Source organism: Mesoplodon bidens (genome assembly GCF_964165515.1).
Source record: "Mesoplodon bidens genome assembly, chromosome: 4".
Classification (NCBI taxonomy): domain Eukaryota; kingdom Metazoa; phylum Chordata; class Mammalia; order Artiodactyla; family Ziphiidae; genus Mesoplodon; species Mesoplodon bidens.
Genome location: NC_138160.1, coordinates 159,596,879 through 159,623,214, shown reverse-complemented (window position 1 = coordinate 159,623,214; position 26,336 = coordinate 159,596,879). Strand labels below are relative to the sequence as shown.

Below are 26,336 nucleotides of genomic sequence, written 5' to 3'. Positions count from 1 at the left end.
TCATTGTTTTCAAGCCCCTGGATCCAACCACGCCTGAAGCTTCAATTTTATTTTTAAAAATTTATTTTTTTAATTGAGATATAATCGACTTATGGGTGTACAAGTTAATGATTTGAGATATATATCATGAAATGATTGCCTGCTTCTGTTTTCATTAACACCACTGGGGTGCCTTCCATCCCACTCTCAGTGGTTCCCTGCTCCTACCCCCAAAGCCAAGAGAGCTGCCTCGGGCTGTGTCCTTCCCACAGCAGGACCGTACCCCCGACCCCCTGCAGGGCCCCGCTGGCAGGGTTGTTCATTGTCACCCTCAGGCAGGGCCCTCCAGAGAGCAAGAGCATAGCTCCCATCCCCAACACTGTCAGCAGTGACTGCTGAGACAGATAACAGATGAGTGTCCCAGGGGAGCCAGTGAGGATAGGAGCGGGCTTTCCTGTTTTGGTTACATTGCAGCCCGCAGGGAGGGACTGAGCCAGCTGTGGGCTGACCTTGATGGTTAGTGTGTCCGGGCTGCCTCCCTCTCTCTCTCACTGGGAAAACACCACAGGCTGTCTGTGGCCTTCCCAGCTGGTGCAGAGGGAGGCGGAAAACACACAGGGCGTTTATTTATTTATTGATCTAGCCCCCTGACCTGCTCTGTGGGGGCTGAGCTGACTCAAGCTGCACACATCCTGTATACAGCGCAGTCATCTGTTCTCCTCACTCACAGATGCAGGCTGGGGTGTGGGTGCTGTGAAGGGTGCTGGGGGCAACTCAACCCCGTGGATGCACAGAAGTTTTGTCTGGCCAGGTGAGAAGGGACACTGCCTGGGTCCCGGACTAAGTACTGTCAGTACTACAGGCCCTGGACTACTGGGGATTCTCTAGCAACCAGAGACCCTCTCTGGTCTCTGGTAGGATGCTCAGGGTTCCCTAACAAAGGGAAGTGGGAGAGCTTGTAGACTGCGTGGTGGGTAACACTGCCTGCTTACCATCCATCTGCCCTTCCTCTGGTGGCACTGCCAGCCTCCAGCTACATGTTTGGGTGAGGCTGACCTCGCCACCACCCAGAGGGATGGGGAGGGTGCATAACGCTGGCCTGGCCAAAGTGACTGGCCACCGTGATTAGTTCAGGGATGGCCTATGACCCAATTGGGTCAGTTGGAACCAACTGATCGTGTTGAAGGAGAAGCATGTTCTTTGGTGGGTGCCCCTGAAGGGTGCCTGGAACGACTGTCACCATGAGACAATGGTTCCAGCAAGGTGGAGGGTGGGAGCTGAAGGTGGCGAGAATAAGCCTCAGGTGCCAAGGACAGGTAGAAAGGGAATGTTGCCTGCCATCAAGCCATGAGCCACTGCAGTCACCCCCAACAGTGCACCCTGAGGGGAATTTGGGATGGATAAAAACAGGAAGCATTCTGTGCTCTGGACTCTGGCCTTCGATAGTTCAGATGCATATCTAAGGAATAATTTCAATGAGACCAGATTCTTGCATCTTTCCGTTCATAGAAAAGCACTAAAATCATTAACTTAAGATATCTGGGGCTTCCCTGGTGGTGCAGTGGTTAAGAATCCGCCTGCCAACGCAGGGGACACGGGTTCAAGCCCTGGTCCAGGAAGACCCCACATGCCATGGAGCAACTAAGCCCGTGCGCCACAGCTACTGAGCCTGTGCTCTAGAGCCCGCGAGCCACAGCTACTGAAGCCCGCATGCCTAGAGCCTGTGTTCTGCAACAAAGAGAAGCCACTTCAACGAGAAGCCCACGCACTGCAACGAACAGTAGCCCCCACTCGCTGCAACTAGAGAAAGCCTGTGCGTAGCAACGAAGGCCCAACGCAGCCAAAAATAAAAACAAATAAAATAAATAAATTTATTAAAAAAAAAGATATCTGTTTTTTGGGATTAGCAGTAATCTTTTGATGTTAGACTACATGTTTTGTTTTGTTTTGCTTTTCCAGCCAAAAACTCCTATGTATCCTGGTTCCTCCCTTACCTCTTTGGAGCAGTTCCTCAGAGCTATCTGAGAGGCTGTCTCCCAGGCTAGAGTCCTCAGTAAGGTGCCTGTATAAAACTTAACTCACAACTTCTAGGTTGGGCATTTTTCTTCAGTTGTCAGACATTTTCAAGCTCCTGGATCCAGCATGCTAGAAGCTGACCCTACCCTAGGGTTTTCAATGACATGAGTCAACACACTTCCCTTTTGCTTAAGCTGGTTTGACGTCGGTTTCTTTTCCCTGGGCACTCAAATGCACCTGATGAAGGGAACAGGTCACTGGCTCAGCATTACAGGGGCCCCCAGGTATCATTTTTTTACCCTGGGAAACTTTAGGGCCCCAGGCTGACAAACACCCTAAGCTCCCTCCTCCCAGACCTACATGCCAACACACATGGTACAGACCAGATCACCGTTTCTCACATGCAACAGGCAAGGGCAGTCCCAGAGCATGCAGATGCAGGGACCCAGTTCCGAATACCGAGCGGGGAGGAAAACTCTGAGGTAGGCACCTTGACGCCAGCTGATGGCATACAGGTCCCCCAGAGTCCGGCAGCGGCCCATGGGCTGGGGCAGAGACCAGTATCTCCGTGAGACTGGATGGGCAGCATGTGGAGGCGAAGGGTAGAAGGCAGAGGTAAGAAGAAAGCAGTTCCAGTGTCTTGAGGCAAAGCCGGCACCAAGCACGTGCTCCCACTTAGGAGCAATTATTTCTGCGTCTATGCCACGCCCCAGGTGTCTCAGAAGGGCCAAATTCCTGAGTACTAACCTTGAACTTGAGTGAAGAGCCACCCAATAGACACAATGCTATTCCTAGCATGATTATAAAGAGGCACTAAGAGAAGCCCTCATGGCAGGGGGAAGAAATGTATAAACCCTTAGGAAAATGTGGTCTCTCTCCCATCTTCTAGCTGTGTGACCCTGGGCAACTGTCTCTACTTTCTGAGCTTTTCTCATCTGTAAAATGGGGACAATCGTCAGTCCCTTACAGAGACATGCCCTGTGGTAGGAATCATTAACTAAGGGAGCTATAGTTTCCACGCGGCACATGACTACCCCTTAATCTGAGTTGATTTTTGCACTTTCTCCTCATGAGCGCCGCCCCTAGAGCCTGGTGGGCCCCACAAACGCAGAGCAAAACAAGGCATTTTACTCTGCGGGTGCTGGCTGCAATAAAACTAAATGCAAACCACATATGCATTTTTTTTTTTTGCTAACCTTTGAGCATAGAAATATCCCTTCTCCTTACCCTCTTTTCTGTGAAATACATACTCAAGTGGCCTTGTGTTTTCTAAACAGTCAACTAAAAGCCCCAAATATTCAACCTTAGGTAAGGCATAGCTCTATGATAATAACTGTTCCTAGTTAGTCATTGTTTTAGGTTCTTTGCCAAATGCTTTGCATGTGGGATCTCATTTAATTAAAAAAAAAATCCCATGACATAGATACCATCGTTTCCATTTTTAGAGGAGGTGGCTGAAGCACAAAAAGGTTAAGTTGCTGGCCCAAGACCACTCAGCCAGTAAGTGGTACAAATTCAAATTCAGTGCTGAGAGTCAAATTCAGGTCTGACTCCAAAACCCTCCTGTTTATTAGCTAAAGCGAACTCATACTCTAGATTTAGGAATGCTCCTGGGGGGAAAGGGGAGTTGGCTGGGCCTTAAGATTTCTGACACAGCGGGAACCATTCTTTAGGATACCTGTAGGGAAAGTTCTCTGGGAAACAGAAGTGTGTGTGGGTGAGTGGAGAGGGTCAGCTCTGATCCTGACACCCAGTCAGGGCCATTAAACCAACACAGAAAGCAGACAAAGCAGAGATCTTTACGGATGGCTTCAGATGTCTTGTACATGAGCTTGGAGCAGCCCCAGCACCTTGGCCACCAGGATAATTCAAGGGAGGAAGAGTGAGGTGTTGACAGTGATCTGGCTGGGCCCCACTGAGGTCCCATGGAGGTATCAGGGCCCCAGCTCCAGCCAGGCTCACCTGGGTTGGCTCCCCAAGGCCCCTAAGAAAGGGCAGGCTTGCTCTGACCCAACCACAGGGCCTGGCTTCATGTCCACAGGCTCTAGGGCCTGAGCTTGTGAGCCACTGAGGCTGGGAGGCAGAGGCTGAAGGGAAGGGATTGGGTGCCACCGGCCCTCACGGTCTCCCCAGTGAGCCTGAGGCCCCGGCTGCTTCCTACCTTCTTCAGGCTGTAGGGAAAACTCATCCTGCACACCATCCTGTCCTTCGAGGCAGGTTGCAGGGACCCAGCCTTGCTCTTCAGCGGTGCTGACGAACCACCAACCTGGGAAAATGAGAGTGCAGACTGTTATTAGTTGGGTCAGGTGTGAGGGCCGGGCGTCAGAATATAATATTAGATTCAGCCGCTACAGGAGCCAACGCGCAGCGTAAGGCTCAAAAGTCACCATTTTATTAGTAGAACACAACTACCCATGTTAGCTGACTGCTAACTGCTAGAGACAGGTTAACAGGAAACCTGCTCTTGAGCCTGGGACGGGGCTGTGGAGGGGAGTTGGGGATGGGGGTGGGGAGAAAGGTTGTCCTAAAGGATGAGAGTAAAGAACGTAGCTCCCTTCGCTAAGGTGTGCAAGGCACTAATCATTTTACTTGCATTATCTTATATCATCTTCACATTATCATCCCTACTGCACAGATGAGGAAACTGAGGCTCCAAGAGGCAAGACTCCTGCAAGTTCACACGGCTTATGGCCAAGCTGCGACTTGCACCCAGGGCTCTCTGATACTGAAACCACTGCCCTAAAAACTTATCTGAGACACTGATTTTGCATCTGTTCATGTCAAGGTAAATCTGGCTGCAGATGTAGCAGTTTGAGAGGCTGTTCACTGAGACTCAGGCCCTCCCATTTTAGAGAAAGGGGTCCCATGGAGCCTGTGGTAGGCAGAAAAACAATGCACATGGCAAAGAGTTCAAATTAAGGTTGCAGATGGGATTAAGGTTGCTAATCAGCTGAACTCCTGAATAGGAGGTTATCCTGGCTTATCTGGGTGGGCCCAGTTTAATCACAAGGCAGGCAGAAGGGTCGGTGGGGGAGATGTGGCTAAGGAAGAAAGGTACAGAGAGGGGCAACACTGCTGGTTCTGAAGGTGGAGGAAAGGGTCACGAGCCAAGGGATGTGGCTGGCCTCTAGAGAATGGAAAAGGCAAAGAAGCAGATGCTACCCAGGCCTGCAGAAGGGAACACAGCCCCAGCAGTGCCTCTTTTTTCATCCACTGAGGCCCATTTTTGGGCTTCTAACCTCTAGAACCACATGATGATAAATTTGTGTTGGTGTAAGTCACTGAATTTGTGGTAATTCGTTATAGCAGCCACAGGAAGTTAATACAGGGCCCAGCTGACTCTGCACAGCATAAATGGAAAAGTAGGATCTGCTCCCCAAGATCACAAACCTCCAGGCCCCGGAGACCCCAAAGGAGAAGAGAAGGAAGGGGCGGACTCTGGACTAGCTTCCTGGTCTTACAGGGAGGCCTTTTCTTTTGAGCTCCCGGAGGTAGAAGCCACCTTCTGCTGTACTCGACTGGATGCACCTTTTAAAATACACGTTTTGGTGGCTGGGAAGTGTGTGTGTGTGTGTGTGTGTGTGTGTGTGTGTGTGTGTGAGAGAGAGAGAGAGAGAGAGAGAGAGAGAGAGAGAGAGAGAGAGAGAGAGAGAATGGGGCCGATAAACCTGCAGAAAACCAGAAATCAGAAATATGCCATATATGCCTTCCTAAGGACTCCTATTTGTAGGTATCTGTGCAGGGTTAAGGAACGTGTCACAACAGCAATGACAGCAAAGATGCGCCAGACTGTCACAGTGTTTCACATCTACTACTGACTGGCTGAGTCCTCACAGCAGCCTGTGAGATGCATTCTATTACTGCCCCATTTTACAGATGGAGAAGCCAAGCTCAGAGAGGGGCAGTGACTTGACCAAGGTCACAAAGAAAGTGGCAGAGCCGGGATTCGACCCAGGCCATCTGGCTTCACAGCCTCAGCTCTTAACTACTGGCACAAATGCCTCATGCATTGCTGGATGGAGAGTAAATTGGTATGGCCACAGTTTGGAAGCAGGTCATTTGGCTGTATCTTAACATTTAAAGTATGTGTATATTATGGTCCAACAGTCTTCTGCGAATCTAACCTAAAGAAACACTCACCAATGTGCACACAGATATACTGTTCATACTAAAGGAAGATATGGCTTATAGTATGCCATATTTTCAAATAGTATGCAGATGTTAAAAGAATAAGAACTAAATGTTGACTTAAGAAAAAGCATGTTGCAGGTCAAAATGTATAGAATGATACACCACTGGGCTTAAAAAACCTACAAAATTATATATAGATGCATGAAATATGATGTGTATGTATGTGTGTACATACAGTTATATATATGTACACATGTGCACATATATGTATACGCACATGTACAAATGTGTACACTGTGTACATACATATATACCTGTATAGAGTTTTTTTAAAAATAAATAAATTTATTTATTTATTTATTTATGGACATGCTGGGTCTTCGTTGCTGCGCACGGGCTTTCTCTAGTTGTGATGAGTGGGGTCTACTCTTTGTTGCAGTGCGTGGGCTTCTCATTGTGGTGGCTTCTCTTGTTGCAGAGCACGGGCTCTAGGTGTGCAGGCTTCAGTAGTTGCAGCACGCGGGCTCAGCAGTTGTGGCGCAAGGGCTTAGTTGCTCCGCAGTGTGTCTTCCCGGACCAGGGCTCGAACCCGTGTCCCCTGCACCGGCAGGCGGATTCTTAACCACTGCTTCACCAGGGAAGTCCTATCCCTGTACACATATTTATACACATGTGTGTATACAGTTATCAAGAAGTATTCACCCCAAACTGACAGAAGGGTAATCTGGGCTTGGAAAGGGGACTAGGCCTGAAGCTAGCGGAAAAAAATAGATTTTAACTTTATCATTAATGTTTCAAGAAGAACATATCCATATATTACTTGGGTAAGTAAAAGGTAATTGAAAACAAATGTTGAGTTTGTTGGCCACTTGAAGATCTGGACATATGCCTTTCCCTGCTGTCCTCTGGACACACCAGGCTTGGCCCCCACCCCATCCTACCTCCTCCCCTTCTCCCAGCAACATGTTCTTCCTGACGTCGCTCAAGCTGGCAAAGCAAAGCGGGGTGGGGGTGGGTGGGTGCTCCCTTCTTCCATCCCCACGGAGCATCCCAGTCATACCCACAGACTGCCTGTACTCATTTCTAGGAATTAGAACGTCACATGGCCTTGGGGCCAGCTGGAATTGGTTAGGAACTCCAGCTCGGCAACCCGTCACAAGATCTGGGGCGAGTGACTGAGTCACTTGAAGTCTTGGTGTCTTCAGCTGTGAAGCAGGGATAACAACTGCTGTACTGTGTAATCAAGAAGTTTTGGTTGGCTAATGTTCATCTCCTGACGAATGGGAACATGCTCCAGAGGCTGCCGGAAACAGTCTTTCCCTGTTTGTTGGACCTTAACTAGCCACTGAGATATCACAGAGATTGGCCCACTAATATTGCTAGTCAATGTCACATTTTAGCTACAACAAAGCCAGTGGGGGTTTAATGCCACTTTTTCCTGGAGAGGATCCACTCATCCCCTGCTCCTTGCTCTCTGTCTTCAATGGTACCAATGCCCTATTGCGGCTAAAGAAGGCAAAAGGGAAGGAAACACATTTCTGAGGACCTATGTGCCACACACAGGCTTAGGCACTGTCTATGTACTGTCTCGTTTAATCCTTGAAGCAGCCTCCTCAGCGAAGTGACCTGGATGGCTGTGAAATGCGGAGTTCAGGTCGAAACCCAGGCTAAGTGTCTCAGTCACATCACATTCTGTCCCGGCCAGTGTACAGGCAGACCTCGTTTTACCGTGCTTTGCTTTATTGCACTTCATGGATAATGTGTTTTTTACAGATTGGAGGTTTGCAGCAACCCTGCATCAAGCCAGTCTATTGGTGTCATTTTTCCTATAGCATTTGCTCACTTCGTGTCTCTGTGTCACATTTCGGTAATTCTCCTGATATTTCAAACTTTTTCATTCTTATTATATTTGTTATGCTGATCTGTGATCAGTGATATGTGATGTTACTATTGCAAAAAGATTACGACTTGCTGGAGGCTCAGATGACGGTTAGCATTTTTTAGCAATAAAGTATTTTTAAATTAAGGTATGTACATTGTTTTTTTGACATAAGACTACTGCACACTGAATAGGCTACAGTATAGTATAAATGTAACTTTTTTTTGCACTGGGAAACCAAAAAATTCATGTGACTCGCTTTATTGCAGTGGTCTGGAACCAAACCCACAATATCTCTGAGGTCTGCCTGTATGTGACCAGTGGTCCCTGTGACGGCAGGTGGGCTGAGGCAGTGCGTCCATCCCACCAGAGCCCACAGCTGACAGAACCTTCTTGAGGACTCCCATGGTAGCCAAAGGCAAATCAACAGAGCAAATTTCCAGTGGAGTGCTGGACTCCATGTCTCCAAGTACTCTGAAACCAGAAGGAATGTTCATAAAATGTGAACCTCAGGACAAGTCGATAACATCTGACCCAGCAGGATGCTGGTGAGCTGTGACCAAGTGGAGTACTCAGGCACTGTGATCAAACAAGGCCAGCTTTCTAGGAGGGCATCAACCAGATCCGTGGAAACTGACCAGCCTGGATTGGCCATTGCAGCTTTTGCACTCCCAAGCGTTTCCTGTCCCAGAGGCTTGGTGACTAGTGTAGGGTGGAAGGGAGGTGGTCTAGGTCTCCTACCTGACTCGTTCTTCTCGATGATGTCTACCACTTGCCCCACGCTGAGGCTGATCTCCGAGCTTTCCTGCTTCTGGTAGTCTGCCACCACTACATACTGCTCCAGGACCATGGGGTCCACCGAGGTTAGGTCGCCCCCTGGGGATACAAAATGCCATCACACAACCCACGTGTGAAGGAACAGGAGCCAGCGGGTAGGGTGGGTCAGGAGGACATTCCAAATAGAGAAAGAAGCTGTGACAGGACTTGTCTCAGGGTCACCTCATCCATTTATTCTTTCATTCATTTGCTCACTCAACCACCAAAATTTACCAAGTGCCTGTCCTTGTGCAGGCACTGTGCTAGGCACTAAGGATTCAGCGTTGATGTGGTACTTGCCCTGAAGAAGCTGACACCATAGTGGGAAAGTTCATTCATTCATATCTATCCATCCATTCATATCCATCTGCCATTATTCAGCCATCATCGTCCACCCAACTAAACATCCATTCATCATTCATCCAACCAAACATGCATCTGTCTAGCTATCCATTGCCATCCATCCATCCAAAATCACTCATCTATTAATTCACGAAGTCACCAGTGATGTTCCAAACACTCTATTAGATGCTGGGCATACTAAAGTGAGTGAAACAGACATGACTCCTAGCCTCAAGTAGCTCAGTCTAGTTGGGGAGAGAGACACGTACACAAGTACACGTGATTGCTAAGGATACAGGATAATACTAGTTTTGGATTGACGCATTGCTGGAAACAACCAGGATGCCAGACAAAGAATGAGTGGGAAAAGGATGCTACATTAAATGGAGCAGTCAGCAAGACCCCTCTAGGGAGGTGACATAAAGCAAAGACCTCTGAGGCAAGGAGGCATGAGGAGGATGGGGACGGAGCAGAGCAGGCAGACCGTGGGATGGGAAAGGGCCTGGAGCCTTCTAGGAACTGGCAGGAGGTGGCTGAAGTCCAGGAGTGAGCAGAGGGCAGTCCTGTATGAGATCACCCTGGCAGGCATGGGCCAGAGCAGGCAGGGCCAAGGCAAGAAGTTCGGATTTTTTGAAACCCTGAAGTAGAAAGCCACTGAAGGGCTTTAAGAAGGGAATGACAGGGCTTCCCTGGTGGCGCAGTGGTTGGGAGTCCGCCTGCCGATGCGGGGGACGCGGGTTCGTGCCCCGGTCCGGGAGGATCCCGCATGCTGCGGAGCGGCTGGGCCCGTGAGCCATGGCCGCTGGGCCTGCGCGTCCGGAGCCTGTGCTCCGCAACGGGAGAGGCCACAACAGCGAGAGGCCCCGCGTACCGCAAAAAAAAAAAAAAAAAAAAAAGAAGGGAATGACAAGATTTACATCTTTAAAAAGACAGTTCTGGCTGCCACATGGAGACTGGATTACAGCCTGGCAAGAAAAAAAGCAGGAGACCAGATGGAGGACATGGTGTTTGCAGACAAGAGATGATGGTAGCTTTGGACCAGGGCAGAGGCAGTTGGGGAGAGGAGCCCATGGGGAGGCCATTTCCACAGGATGTAGCGCTGTGTGGCCCTGGTTAAATACTAAGACATATCTGATAAGTAATGAAAAGATATCACAGAATATGGATGATGTAAAGGGACATCTGAGTTCAGACACTCCAGAGAGAGGGCGCAGCACTTTTAGAGCAGCAGGCTGAATGTCATGGGAAGGCAGTCTGGCTTTTGTGGCCACCGGGCCCTGGTTTTCTGAAAGTCCTTCCTGATTCAAAGGATTCCCTTCTATTGTTTCCATAAACCACTGAAAATATCCATTTATACATTTCTGTGTCCAAATACACCCAGAATTAGCCGATTTTGTGCATCTGTTCCCAACTCTGTTGGGTAGTATCTTATTGAAATTGGCCATGGTGGGAGTATTTACACCACGGAAAATGGCAAATGCCACAAAGCAGGGCTTCCCATCAGAGAGCTGGTTGTGAGGTATTTACCAGCACACCGCTGCACCCCAGCCTCTGGCATCTAGAAGCAGCACAAAAGCCCTCTGTTAGAACCACACGTTCTCCACTTCTGATGCGGAAAATCAGAGCAGGGCGTTGCAGCCGGGTGAAGAAAGGTCACCGCTTCTTGGCTCTGTGACCATGTTCTGGCCATTCACCCTCCCGGGCTGAGGGTAACAGAGGGAAATGGGAGGGCCCCAGGGCAACCTTGCCCCTTGTACCCTGGGTGGAGAAAGCATGAGAAGAGAGCAAGAGAGGAGAAAAAAGAGATGGAAGATGTGGGATGAAGGTTCAGAAGTAGACTGGGAGGGAAATAGCCCCACATGAATGCCTATCACAGGCTACACACTGTGCATAAACTACCTCGACACAACTGCCCTGGAAGGTGGGTATCACTACCCCCATTTTATAGACAAGAAAACAGAGGCTCAGACATATCAGGTGACTTGCCTTAGATCTCACCGCTACCTGGTGACAAGGCCAGATCTGAACCAGGTCCACCTGGTGGCAGTAGGTGGGGAAGGAAAAGATGATAGGAAGGAAGCGTAGTCTGAGATCTTGCTCTCCTACCCCACAGGTCCCCATGACCGCCCCCCAAGTCTCACGTCTTTGCAGCTCCCAGGGTTATCTTCACTACTGCCAGCCTTCTCCTTCTCTGTCACCTCCCACCCAGGTCAGGCCGCAGAGCTGATCTGCTTCCAGCCTCAAGCATGACAGACTGCCCAAGACAGCCCGGCTACTTCAGTGGTTACATCTTTCAGCGGCCCCACAGCAGGCTGGTTACCGCCCCCTTTCTGCTGTCCCTCTAGACAGTGATCTCTTGACTGTCTCCTTAACCCCCCGGCATTGTGCTTCTAAGAGGTACTCTTATGTGAATGAGTGAAGGCAGACGCTGGCTTGCTGGAGGCTCCTGGCTACTTGTCCTGGTCATTGTGAGCTGGGGACACATTCCCCAGTGAATGCAATAGGTAGAGACTGGGGCCCACAGTTTTTAATCCCAGAATATAATCTGCCTCAGGGCTCAGCACCCCAGGAATGCCTCTGCCCTTCTGTTTTAACCTCACGTGGGCTGTATCAGGTAGCCATGCTTCCCTGTGCCTCAACTGGAGACAAAGAACTGGAGAGGGGAGAGAAGCACCCACTTCACAGTCAGGCTGGAAGCTGAGCCTGCTGCCTGGGTTAGTGGCCAGAGACAGCCCAGGTTTCTCAGGCAGGCGGGCAGTGGGCTGGAGGCGCCAGGAGGTGTCTGTGTTCAGGTGTGGGGATTCTCTGCTGTCCCTCGTGGCAGCCGTCAGGATTCCCTCCCGCAGAGCCATGGGTCTGATGTGGGAGGACCTTCTTGCTAGCACTCCATCACCTTGCTTCACCCACATCCTCATTACGCCACATCCTTTTCACCAGGGTCTGAGAAAGGCTTCTTGTGGCCCGGGGTGTGCAGGCGGGACACCCCGCGATTGGTCTCCATCCTGCCCCTCCAGTCCGTCCTCCATACTGCAGCCAGAGAGCTTGCTCAGAAGTCACAAAAATGGTCCATTTTTGTGCAAGGGGAGCTAAGAATGTGTTTTTATACTTTTAAAGATTTGTAAAGAATAAGAAGGAGAATGAAAGGAAGAGGAAACAAAATATCATTATTAGTGACAGAGTCTGCATGGGGCTTGCAAAGCCTAAAATATTTACTATCTGGACCTTTAGAGACAAAAACATTTGCCAACCACTGGACTACAACACAAATGGCATCTACAAAGGCTCAATAAATATCTGAATGAAAGAATGAATATTTTAAAACAGCTTTAAATGACTTCCAACCTCAGGGAGACATTCCAATGCCTTCTCTCACGGCACTTACAACATTTAATTTTGTTTACGTATCTGTCTTTTCTACCAGACTGTGAGGTTACTTCCCACATGGTGTTCCCATGGTGGGAACACCTTTTGCATTTCCCGGGGACCTAGAACAATGTCAGGCACACAGTAGGTGCTTAATAGGCATTGAATGAATAACTGTGTCTGTCTTGTTCACTCAGCACAGAGGCTCAATGAACACTTGTGGCGTGAATGAACAAAGGATGAATGGAGACATCTAGAAACCCTTCCTGCCCTACACTGCTCAGGCCTCCTCCTGAGAACACACAGTGCTGAGTTACTGGCAGGCACCTGTCTATCTTATGAGCAACCAAAGACTACTTCTTGCCTGTAAGAAGGGACAGAGACTTTGGATAAGTCAAGGTCCACTTAAGCCAGGTTACTCTGTCCAAAAAGTTCAATTGTTGCTACCCGGTTTTAACAACTGATGGTGGCCCAGTTGTACTACATACAGTTTCCAGGATTCTGATCAATGGGCTGATCTATTCATTTCTGCACCAGCTCTCCTAACCAGGCTGCCAACTGATTTGGGCTAACTATGAGCAGGGACAGGATCAGTTCCGAGGGAACTGGGGGACTCACTGCGAACAAGACATGAAGCCAGGAAATGAGGAGGGCAGGCAACAGGGCTGAGGACTCTAGGCTGGCACGAGCACATCAGGTGCTGGCAGAGCTCAGGGCTGGCACTTCTTCCAAGACTTGCTCAGGGGCCAGGTCTGAGCCTTACATATCCTTCCTGTTCTTCTATGACAGTAGCTTTTATTTCAATTTATTTACTTTTTATAAGAATGCGTTAGCACTGTGTTTTAAAAAAATTTATTTATTTATTTATTTCTTTTGTTGAGCCAGGTCTTAGTTGTGGCAGGCGGCCTCCTTAGTTGTGGCTCGTGGACTCCTTAGTTGCAGCTTGCTGGCTCAGTAGTTGTGGCATGCAAACTCTTAGTTGCGGCACGCATGTGGGATCTAGTTCCCTGACCAGGGATCGAACCCAGGCCACCTGCATTGGGAGGGCGGAGTCTTAACCACTGAGCCACCAGGGAAGTCCAACAGTAGCTTTTAGACTAGTTTCCTGCCATTAAGTGGCTCAGAAAAGAGTGCATGGAGTTGCTTTTTCAGGACCAGTTTTTCCAGGGCAGGTTGCCTTCATTTTATCCAGAGCACTCAACTTACCAAAACACCATTCATTTATTCTACTAGGAGTCTCAAACTAGGCTACATAGACCATTTAGGTGTTAGGTGGAGACATCTACTGGTGGAGTGTGATACTGCAACCAGGCTCTATAATGCATAGTAATTGCAGTACCTAAAAGTTGATGCAGATAGAACTAAGTTCTAGGAGCTACAAGTGTGAAATCAAAGTATTCCTAGATGAGAAATGTCATTCTTGTGGTCCAGCAGGGAATAAGAGGGAAGGAAAAGGCCAAGAGAAAGGAGGAGCTTTGACAGTGGAAGGGTGATTTTATCATTAAGGAAGTGCTATGAAATATTCATGGGACTTCCCTGGTGGTCCAGTGGTTAAAACTCCGCACTTCCACTGCCGGGGTCTCAGGTTCAATCACTGGTCGGGGAAATAAGATCCCGCATTCCATGCAGCGTGGCCAAAAAATAAAAAACAAAAACAAAAAACCCCCAAAGAAACATAAAATATTCACCAAAGGTAAAGTGCCTCATCTACCACAGAATTTTTAAAATGATGAGTAATGGTAAAAGAGGGCTTTCTTCCTAGAAATTCACTACACTGTCAGTCTTGCTGAAAGAGCCAGTAAACAAGAGAATATTTCAATAAGTAAAGGGTAGAAAAATCAGGAAGAAAAGGTGCTCCTTAAATAATCACGTGATCTGTGAAATTTCGGTGGGAAGATTTTTTTCCTGCAGAACGAGCAGAATTTGAGACCACATTAGCCAAAGTCTGCAGGAACCAGCCAGGCAGTCAGCCACCAGAGGGAAATTCTGGAGAGAGATAAGCCTTCTTCAACTCAGAATTCTCACACAGAAATTTCAGGGCTTGGGCTGTCAACCTTAAATCCTTTTTCAATTTAATCAAGGAGGCTTGTTCTAACATAAAGGAAGTTTTCAAAGGTCAGATAAAAAAATAAGGCAAGTCCCAGCATGGGTTCTTAGTCTGAATGAAGAAAGATGCTATTTTCCACCCAGTTGAACTATAAATAAATCCATCCCCCATCATTGCAGGTGAATGATGTAACAGTGGTCACCACAAATTAGAGCTTTTCTCTTTTCCAGACCAGTCCCCTCACCAAGCCTGTCCTGACTGAATACTTTTGTTTTCACAAACCAGAGCTGTCTGTTTCCTCTCTCCCTCCCACCCGTCCCCTCCGGGAAAGTCTCCGCACACTCAAAGCCAGAAACTCTGTGACCAGACGAAGACTGTCTGCTTCTCTTCTCCTCTCTGCTCTTTTCTAAGAAACATATCATTATCCTCAGGGCTCAAGGGCTATTTGTAGCTTTAGCAGGATGCCACGGCTCTGGCCAGTACCTATTAAGCTAGAAAGCAGAGCTGTAAACAGACTGGTTGGGAAAAGACCAGAGTTCACTCCAGATGCCATACCTTGAGGCGAAGAAATCCAATTCCTCTCCACTCTTCCTTGCAGGAATGGCCTTGGGGCCCATAAAGCTGACCACAGGCCTTGTACCCAGGAAGCAGTAAAGGGACCAGAGTTGTTGAATTTGGAATTGTTACTGATGCTGGACAAGAACACCTGTGTGTTCTGAATTAATAGCAGTGGCATAAAAACAGCACAAACATGTGTCTCTTTCAACATGCCAGGCACTGTTCTAAGTGCTTTATACATATTATTATGAATCCTATAATACTCCTACAAGGTAGATTACTATCCTTATGCCCATTTTACAGATGATGAAACTGAGGCCCATGAGAGAAGGCATCCTTTCCCACTTTTGGAATCTCTGCTTGGCCTCCTCTCCACCCATCCTTATCAACCCCCTCAAACTTCCTGGAGTTCTAGATAAAGAATTTAGAATTCCAGGCAGCTCTGAAGACCACATTGGCTCCAGATGTGGTATGGGCTAGGGCCTTTGCAGATGTGCAGGATGTTCTTGGGTTGCAGGAGGACAAAGCTGGGCGATTGTGAATCTAAGCTTATCAACCCCAGGCCTGTGAGAACTCAAATCTTTCCTCTGGGCATATTCAACTTCTCACCTTCTCTTTTTTTGACATAAGGGTACTGCTGTCCAGGGAATGGAAAGGGTGTTAGGAAGAGAATTGACTGTGGGGAGAGTGAAGTGAGTATGAGAGCTGCCTGCAAGAGCAGCTGTCACCGCCCAGATCAGTGGCTGATCGAAGGAAGCACAGAGCCAGGCCTGGTGCCGAGGCTGGCGAATGGATCAGGCCCAAATCGACTGTATGCTTGCACCTCCCAGCCTGCACGCCGTCCCCTCAGCCCCGAATGTCCTTTGGCATCCATCCATCCATCCATCCATCCAGCCAGCCAGCCGGCCAGCCAGCCATCCGCATCACTGTATCCCCCATGCAGTGCCCAGGGCCTGGACATCGCTCAGTAGGGGTATGCTAAACATCCAATGAGTAGGAGAAAATGGAAAATATTCTTACCAGGTTTCTTTTTCCCAACATGTTCCCTGTACAGGAAAGAATAGGGGTGGGAAAGAGTAATGAGTCAGTATCTTTTCTGTATTGTTATGAGCTATTCCGTTAGGAAACTGAGATTTTCCATCCCACAACATCTCCAGTTAATGAGTGTAAAATCCAAGCCAGTCCCAGGGACCTAGACTCTTTAAAAAAAAAAGAATTCCTTTTAATTTTCTCCCTTTGCCTGATAAGTGCTCTGGCGCCCCGGGGACCAGCATCTCCACTCTATTTGTAGAGTAGGGGGCTCTGGGGAGGAGCTGATAGGCAGTGGGTAGAGGTGGGTATGCAGTCTGAAAACAGGAGTTAGGACCTCACACTGCACTGAGGCTGACGCCCACCTCATCAGGCACGGTGGAGGCCTTGCCCCACTTATGAGCAGTGCCCTGAGCTGTACAATTGGAGCAGGAAGTGCTCGGTGGTGAGTGGAATACACTAAAACCGGGGAGACATCTGGCTAGCAGTGAACCCAGCACATCTCCCTCACGGTGACACAGCGGACACTATTATGGGCTAGAATCCATACAGAATGAGTCATCGCTCCCATACGCGTGTCAACCACGTCAGAGTTTATACACACAACTGCATTATGAACACAATGTTACAAATCAGGTTTTACAACATACTTTTAAGTAAATTATCCCATTAGTCAAACGCTTTCTGATGTTATAAAAAGTAAAGGGAGGTGACAGGATGGCTGGGTTGAGATAGATATTGTGGCAGCGGTAACGTTAGCTAATACTACAAAATTCCTAATCAATGTGATTACCCTGTGCCAGGACCCTGCTAGGCACCTTTAGTTCACTCATTTAATACTCATAATAACCACAGGAAATAAGTACTCTCTTGGTGCCCATTTTACAGATGAGGAAAATGAGGCACAGAGAAGTTAAGTAACTTGCCCGAGGTCACACAGCTTGCAGGAAGCACAGCCAAGGTCTGAACCCAGGCCTATCTCCATTTTAAAAAATTGAAATATAATTCACATACCATAAATTTCATCCTTTTAAAGTGTCGAATGAACTGTTTTTTAGTATATTCACAAAGTTGTGCAACCACTGCCATCAGCAAATTCCAGAAAATTTTCATCACTCTCAAAAGAAACCCTGTACCCCTTAGCAGTTCCTCTCCATTTCTATTCCTTCCAGCCTTTGACAACTATTAATATGCTTGCTATCTCTAAGGATTTGTCTATTCTGGACATTTAATATGAATGGAACCATATAAAAGGTGGCTTCTTGTGACTGGTTTCTTTCATGTAACATGTTTTCAAGGGTCATCCACGTTGTAGCACGTTATCAGTGTTCATTCCATTTTATGGCTGAATAATATCCCACTGTGTGGATAAACCACGTTTTATCTGTTCATCAGCCAATGGACATTTGGGTTGTTTCCACTTTTTGGCTATTATGAATAATGCTTTTATGAACTTTGTACACAAGTTTTTGTATGGACATATATTTTTATTTCTCTTGATTATAGATGTAGGAATGGAATTGTTAGGTAATATGGTAACTCTAGGCTTAACTTTTTTTTTTTTTTTTTGATGTGGACCATTTTAAAAGTCTTTATTGAATTTGTTACAATATTACTTCTGCTTTAATGTTGTGGCTTCTTGGCCCCAAGGCACATGGGATCTTAGCTCCCGACCAGGGATTGAACCTGCATCCCCCGCATTGGAAGGTCAAGTCCTAACCACTGGACTGCCAGGGAAGTCCCTAGGCTTAACTTTCTGAGGAATTGCCAGGCTGTCTTCCACAGTGGCTGCACCACTGTAGACTCCCACCAGCAACATCGGGAGGTTCCAGTTCCTGCACATCCTCAACACTTGTTGCTATCTATCTTTTTGATTCTACCCACACTAGTGGGTATGAAGTGGTATCTCACTGTGGTTGGAACTTGCATTTCCTGATGGCTAAGGACGCTACGCTGAGCATCTTTTCATATGCTTCTTGGCCATTTTTGTATTTTCTTTGAAGAAATGTCTATTCAGTGTCTGATTTTAAAGTCTGGGTTTTTAACCACCATGTAATAATGCTTTCGGGGTAACCTCAAAAGTGGGGGAGCAGGGAGCTAAGCCAAGCCCCGGAGCTTGGGGCTGCCCTCCTGTGTGTCTGGAAGGAGGGGATGGGCTGGGCCAGTCAGTAGTGATGTCCTCTGGCCAGCCATTACCCAGTGACGCTCAGTGTCACTCCCCTGTGCAGGGGAGGGGGAGGGTGACAGTGGAATATCCCAGCTCACATTTCCTGCCACTCACTGTGGACAGCGTCCTGGTCAGAATGCTGTACCTGGACTGGCCCGCAGAATCCTCACATCAACCCTTGAGGGTCACTCCATTTCGCACGTGGAGACACTGAGGGCCAGAGAGGTGAGGCATCTCTCCCAGGACTGGAACCCGGGAAGCCTGGCTGGAGCCCACTCTCCTGACCACACCCTGGACTGTCCTGTGGGGGAAGTTGCCTCTTAGCTGCTGGCTCCAGGACACACCAGCAAAGGTCTCTTAAGTCTGCTTCCATGTAAAGCCCTCTTCCCTCGTCGCCATCCAGGCTGCGGCCTGAGCCACGGTCTGGGATACCTGAAATCCCAGCTCCCACACTACCGCGTACCCCTGCCAGTTGTCTCGCTGTCCTAGCTGGAGCACGGGGGTGAGGGGCAGCTGGGGGCTCTCGGTTTCAAGCAGCAGCTTGTGTGGGATCAAGCAGGCACGTTACTTTCTGTGCAACACGCTCAGGGTGATCTCAAGTTTACCCAGGAATGGTAGCGAAGATGGTGTTCCTCTAAGGGCACCATTCATTTCTTTCCTTAGAAACTGCTGGGAAAGACTCCCAGTCTCCATCACAAGCCCTAACTCAGGTCTGAGCATCAGAATCCTGACCAAGGGACCAACCTCACGGAGCACCTGCCCTCACCATTCATTACTGCCTAAACAACCGAGGCCCAGCTGAAGCTGCCTCCTGTGGCCCCAAAGCCACCCTTGGGGTTCTCAGCACCCTCCTTCCCTCCCTCCCTCCCTCCCTTCCCCCCTCCCTTCCTCCCTCTCTCCTTCCTTCCCTCCTTCCCTCCCTCCCTTTTCCTTCAAAGTCTGGCTTAAGGACAGGAAGGCATCACTAGGTAAGCACCTGCCATGTGCCTGACACTATCACTACCCTTTATGAGCAGGATATTGCCTAACCAAGATGAGAGCAAGGTTAGCCATGGCCACTTTACTGATGAGGAAAGAGAAGCTCAGAGAAGTCAAGTCACTTGTCCAAGGTCACACAGAGGGGAACAGACAAAGAGATTGAAAACTTCCCTTTCCTTCCAGGAAGCCTCTTGGAACTAAATACATCTATTTCAGCAGGATGCTGGTTAGCTTATCTCAGCTGTTACTTTGTGCTTTCTTGGGGTACAGTCTAGGCTGTGTTTTGTATTTTTAGTGGATGTTCTATTTGTGCGTGTGTTTGTGTGCGCACAGGCCACACGTATCCACATGTTCACGTGGCCTTTCCCACCAGTATAGAAGCTCCTCTGAGGGCAGGTGCTGTTTTTCTCTTGTATTATTCCTGAAGGAAGAAAGGGAAGTGATCATTAAACACTATAGATTTGTGGTCTTTTTTGTTTTTAAATAAATGGAGAAATAAGATTTCTTCTAGCCGGTCAAAAGGTTCTAACCAGAGGAAAAAACTTTAGATTCTCACCACATGCCAAATGTTGAAATGAATTCTAATCGATTTAATGAGTAAATATTAAAAGAAAATCCAAAGCATAAATCAACTAGAAAAAAATTAAGGGAACTATCTTGTGTCTGAATGGTGACTGTCCTTCTTAGACTGAAAGCAAATGAAAGAAACCACAACTAAAAAATTGGTCACCGGATTTGACTTCACAAAAATATAAAACTTATATACATCATAAAATCCAGGAACAAGATATAAATGCACAATAAAAGGGACAAATATTTACCACAAATACGGAAAAGGCTAATTCCTTACTATATAAACAGCCTGTACAAATCAATAATAAAAATAGCTCAAAAAATGTCCACTGGCCCCCAAGACCCCAAAGGCAGGAACTAGGCTTGTTTTTCTGGACTTTCAGTGTGGGTGGCAGTTGTGGGAAATGTTTGGGGAGTTAACACACTTGAATGGTTGACCCTGTCTTTGCTGGGTTTTGCCCAGAGATGTGGGGGAAGGGAGAGCCATTTGGAAGGCCTGAGATGAAAGATTCGGGTCCTCCCATATGAGAACAAGCATCTCCACATGGTACCCACTTCTTCCAGTGATGTACAACAATCAAACGGACCAATTAGCTTCTCTCTTACCATCTCATAAAAGATCACAGAACCCAAGCATCTTGGCCCTGGCAGCCAAGGAGATGTGAAAACTGTGTACCTACTATGTGTCAGGCACTGTGCTCAGCACTTCACACACATAGATTCAAGCCTCACAGTGATTGTGGGTCCCACATCCATGGATTCAACCAACCTCAGATTGAAAATGTTCAGGAAAAAAATTCCAGAAAGTTCCAAAAAACACAACTTAAATTTGCTGTGTGCCTGGCAACTATTTATAGAGCATTTATATTGTATCAGGTATTATAAGTAATGTAGAGATGATTTAAAGTATATGGGAGGATGTGCGTAGGTTATATGCAAACACTATGCCATTTTATATAAGGGACTTGAGCATCCGTGGATTTTGGTTCCATGGGGGGTCCTGGAACCAATCCCCCTGCTAGTAATGAGGGATGACTATACTATTATTCCCATTGAAGAAGTGAGGAAATGGATTTACCTTAAAAGTATAAGAACAAAACTCTAACTCCAGGAAACTGGGGAACAGGTCTATCTTTTGAATTATCAAGCATAATACCCAGGGGGGCTCACCACGATTTCAGCCCCCAAACTCCAGAAAACTAGCTGCTGAGCATGTCCTAATTTTCCCACCATTATTTCATTTCAGTCTCCCAATAACCCCATAATGTGGGTGGGGCAGGTGACGTGGTCTCATTTCACAGATGAAGTAAGCGAGGCAGAAGGGGAGGGGAGGGGATTGCTCTGCCCGGGTGGAACAGCTGGCTGCCTGGCCAGCAGACTGGAAGCTCCCTGTGGGCACAGACTGCATCTTCCATGTCATCTCTTTGTCTCCCCGTGCCCAGCCCGTGGGCCTTATTTCCTGAACGGATGAACAATGCTGGTGCTCCGGACCGGGAACAGCACGGGGTCTAGAACTCCCAGTCCTCTGTTCCTTCTACAAGCCCAAGGCAGCCAGCAAGTGGGGAACGTCGGGCTGTGGCCACCAGAGAGCATGACAAAGCTCCCGAACAGCCTCCCTGACATGCCGGCTCCTCTAGAGGGCTGGCTCCCACCCTATGTTCCCCAGTGTCCCTCCTTCCTGCACGAAGGTGCCCGGACTCTTCTCAAGCACAGCGGGCTGCCCCTGACCTGGCTCTCTCCCATCTCTGTCGATAAGTTGGGCTGATGCCTGCTCGGAGCTGGGGACCCACTCACCACCCTTGCCAGGCAGGAGGCCAAAGACCTCTGAGCATTAACATTCAGAAGGGGCGCCTGGGCGGCGGTTCTTAACCTCAAGTCCCTGAATGGGATTTGGCACAATTGAGGACCTCCTGAAACAGGGGGCATTTTTCTCAGGAGAAGGAAGAAAGCTTTTATTGGATTCTCCAAATGGTCCACGATCCTCCCCAAAGTTAAGATCTCTGGGAGGCTGAGACGAGGTAGAAGAAAATCTAGATGTCACCACGAGACACGAGACAGGCGTAGGGGTGAGAAGCAGCCTGCCCAGAACCACTCGGCTTAAAAGTGGCCAAGCAACCTTCCTTGTGAAAGCCCATCAACTGGACGTCTTGAACAACTCTGGGAGTAAAAACAGCTACAGTTGGGTATCCAGAGAGGGAAAAATACCACGGGCCACCACTTTCTGAGCGCTTGGCAGGTTCCTGGAATTTTTACTTGTGGCAGCCATTCCATCATCACTGTAATCGTAAGGCTCACTGCTATTCCCATTTCACAAGGAGTGAAATCGAGGCCCAAGGCTACACAGCCCATGAGTGGTAGAGGCGAGATTTGAACCTGGATGTACCCAAATGCAAACCCAGACTCACCCAGACTCTGTCTCTTAAGCCCAGTTGTCCCTTCTGTGGGAGGCACACACACAGAGCTTACGTGAAGACTCAGGCAGACCTGGGGAAGATCCACCTCGCCTCTTCCAACCTGTGTGACCCTGGGCAAGTCTCTTTCCTGATTCTGAACCTCAACTTCCTCATCCGTAAAATGGGAACGACAGCTCCTACCTGGCAGTTTTGTGATAGAATGAAGTAGAAACTGAATACGTTAAGCTCCATATTCTTTGATTCACTTCACCTAGAAATTAGAATCAAAGCCAGGGGCTACCAGCCTGAGTTAGCAGTTTAACCCTGACTGCCTGGGAGCACTGTAGACAACAGTCCCTTAAGAATATATCACCATGTCTTGTTATGTCCATAAAAGCTGGGGACTGTTTACCAGGCACAAATGCTAAAGACACCAAGAACAGAAATATTAGCCAGGATGGGCTGCAGGCCCATTAGCAGATTTACACTTATTCTGTATCTTTTCAAAAAAAATTCATGTGTTGGCAAGACGTTCCCTTGTGATGTTTTGATTCAAAAGATTTACTGTGGTCCCTTATGGAATGTCATTCCCATGCTTCTGTGTGCTGGCTCTGAGAAGCTGTATTCACTTACTTCATGCTTGTCACAGGAAATGGTATTTATTGCAATATGTTGACTGTAGAAAGTTTCATCTGTGTGGTAGTTAAACCATAGTCCTGAGCGATCAGCTCACCCTCTGTGATCTCCGAACTTGATTCTGCATGTAGCTGCGTGTATATATATAAATGGCCTGATTTCATGTGTTAAAGCTCTTTGCTGCTTTCTCCTTACAGGTCTATTTAAAAAGTAAGCTTTGTGAGTTCACCAGATTCACTTCTAGAAAGCAACGTGAGTTTTTCTAGCTCAACCTACATAAAGTGCTTAGCACGTGAACGTTGAACCGATGTAAGCCTGGGTCATTACTGCTGTCCTGGGCAGTGAGTTACACTCAGAACTAAGCGGACCAGTTCACACTTCTCCCGTAACAGCGCCTGGCTGGCACTTCTCGGCCCTTCCTGACGGGGCCCCAGTGGACCCCTAACCCTGCCAGCTCTTGCTCCTGTGACTCAGGACAGCCCAGCACCTGTGGTCTGTGTCCTCCTCCCCCACTGTGATTTTTCCATTAGACAGATCCTTTCTTTCTGCAGACGTATATGATGACTTTCCCCGAAAAGGTCTTTTAAAAAAGCATCATGCATCAGTCAGTGTTTCACGCTGGCACGGCTGTTGGTGCCATCAACTCTTGGTGTGTAAAGGCCAGCAGGCGGGTGGTATTGAGATTCTGGGCGATGTGCATTGGGGGGCTGGGGAGATGCACTGCCTGGCATCTGGGAGCGCAGCCTGTCCACTGAGGGGAGAAGTGAGATCAAACCCTGGCCCCGTCATTCACTAGCGATGGGACCTTGAGCAGGTCTCAGTCAGTCACGCACTCACATCCCTGATGGTCCTGGGCACATCTACCTTTGAGGACAAGGCACACAGTCTCTGCCTCGAGGGCTCACCGTCTCCCCTGTTCAGGTATGGTGGGTAAACACAGGGCATTAGGGAATTCAGTACTGCACTCAGCCAGCTTCCTTCACCTGTAAAACTCAGCTATGGCTACCTGCAGTCACTACAAAGGCTACATGAAGTGAGGCCCGGCAGGGGCTCCACTGATGTAATCTAGTTTAATTTTTACTTAGCTATCCTCCCATTCCTCCTGGGGCTGGCTGGCCCAGCAGGAAGGAGGGCTGTGAGAGTATGCTCTAAGGAGATCCACAAACCAACTTACTCTTTGGGGGGATTCAGGTCCTCGGGTCTTGTTTCAAAGAACTGCAGCACCTCATCACACTGAGAGATGTAGGGGGGCAGCTGGATCAGGGCCTGGAGAAGAGACACACAGGTGAGCCCAGAGGAAGGGAAGGGGTGTCAGGAATGCCGTTAAGTCAGGAGTCCTCAGACTTGGGCAGGCATCAGGATCACCTGGGGGGCTGGGCCCTACTCCCAGAGTTTCAGATTCAGTAGGTCTGGCGTGGGGCCTGAGAATGTACATTTCTAGCAAGTTCCCTGGTGATGTTGCCACTGCTGGTTTGGGGACCACACACACACACACACAGTATATATACACACATATATATTACAGGCATACTTGGACAAATAATATGTACATATTTAGACAAAGCAATAAATTGTGAACAAGGTCCTACTGTACAGCACAGGGAACTATATTCAACATCGTATAATAAACCATAATGGAAAAGAATATGAAAAAGAATATATATATGTATAACTGAATCACTTTGCTGTACATCAGAAACTAATATAACATTGTAAATCAACTACACTTTAAAAATAAAAATTGTGAACTTCATGCCATGTCATTGTTCTTCTACATCACCATCTCTACTGGATACTGGTGTCTATTAGATAGAAATCTCATGTTTTATTCAACTAGCTGCTTACCGGTGAACATTTAGGTTATTTCCGACATGTCTGCATGTCCCAACTCATGGATCTGTTTTTTTTTTTTTGCGGTATGCGGGCCTCTCACCGTTGTGGCCTCTCCCGTTGCGGAGCACAGGCTCCGGACGCGCAGGCTCAGCGGCCATTGCTCACGGGCCCAGCCGCTCCGCGGCATGTGGGATCTTCCTGGACCGGGGCACGAACCCACGTCCCCTGCATTGGCAGGTGGACTCCCAACCACTGCGCCACCAGGGAAGCCCCCAACTCATGGATCTGGAGTGTTAAAGTGAAGGGACTATTTTATGATTTGGGTAGAAGTTAGAAGTTCCCAGGTTAACAAAAGGTTGAAACACCCGGGATGTCCCAATGCCCAAGTCCATGTTAATCTGCCCCCTCGGCTCATCAGTTACAGGAGCCTCATCTGTCCCTGCCAATGGGCTGGAGGAGGTGGTGAGGGGCACGAAGTGGGCCCAGGCATTTATTATGCTGGTTTCTCTACTAACAGGTATTCATTCAGTGATTCAATAGACATTTTCTTTATGCCCAGCACTGCACTGATTTCTGTGGACACAGGACAGAATTATAGGGTACATCCCATTATGAAAGGATTTGAAACAAAGACATGGCTCCAAAATGAATAAAGAGCTTAGTTTAACAAATGTTTACGTAAGCCCCCCTCTGGCACAGGTTCTGAGGATGCAAATCTGAGCGCAGTAGGGTTGTTTCGTGCATACACTCTATTACAAACTTCTGTGCATGGAGAAGCCTAGTGCAGAGGCATGAATTTAAACAACACAGGCGTGCTGTGGAGTGAGGCGGGACCCTGCTCTCTCCGCAGATAGGGCTCAGTTCCCTGATGCCTCTCATATGCCTTCTTGCCATGCTGAGTGTTGAGTCTGGAGTGGAAGAGACATGTCTTGTATCTTCTGTAGAAGAAGCCTCTAAAAGCTACCCCCTCACAAAGTGATTTTTCCAACCCTGCCATTGGGTTATGATGGACTAATGGAAAGATAGATGGGGGTCTCCAATGTGGTACCTTCTACAACGCTTTCAGAGGTATTTTGACCTGTATGATCTATTTTTCCAATTTTTAAGAAGTTTTAATATCTAAATTAAATTTTACCACAAATTTTATTGTGGTAAAATACACATAGATCATTACTGTCTTCACCTTTTAAAAAAAAATATTTATTTATTTATTTTTGGCTGCGTTGGGTCTTCATTGCTGCGCACGGGCCTTCTCTAGTTGCGGTGAGTGGGGGTTACTCTTTGTTGCGGTGCGCAGGCTTCTCATTGTGGTGGCTTCTCTTGTTGTGAAGCATGGGCTCTAGGCACACGGGCTTCAGTAGTTGTGGCGCACGGGCTTAGTTGCTCTACGGCATGTGGGATCTTCCCGGACCAGGGCTCGAACCCGTGTTCCCTGCACCGGCAGGCGGATTCTTAACCACTGCGCCACCAGGGAAGCCCCCGGTCTTCACCATTTTTAAGTGTACAATTCAGTGGCATTAAGTATGTTCACACTGTTGTGGAACCATCACCACTGCCCATCCATTCAAGAACTCTTTTCATCTTGTAAGACTGAAA

The 26,336-nt window shown here is 48.0% G+C and overlaps 1 protein-coding gene across 2 annotated transcripts in view; it reads right to left on the bottom strand.

Annotated features, from left to right (window-relative positions):
* SH3PXD2B (SH3 and PX domains 2B) overlaps positions 1 to 26,336 on the bottom strand; it is a 112,129-nt gene that overhangs the window by 23,507 nt on the left and 62,286 nt on the right. For both annotated transcript variants that reach the window (XM_081232337.1, XM_081232336.1), the window contains exons 5-8: positions 24,082 to 24,173; positions 16,152 to 16,177; positions 8,747 to 8,881; positions 4,157 to 4,261 (exon numbers count right to left, since the gene is read on the bottom strand). In XM_081232337.1, the coding sequence (XP_081088463.1) occupies positions 4,157 to 4,261; positions 8,747 to 8,881; positions 16,152 to 16,177; positions 24,082 to 24,173 (358 nt within the window). The remainder of the gene's footprint in view (positions 1 to 4,156; positions 4,262 to 8,746; positions 8,882 to 16,151; positions 16,178 to 24,081; positions 24,174 to 26,336) is intronic.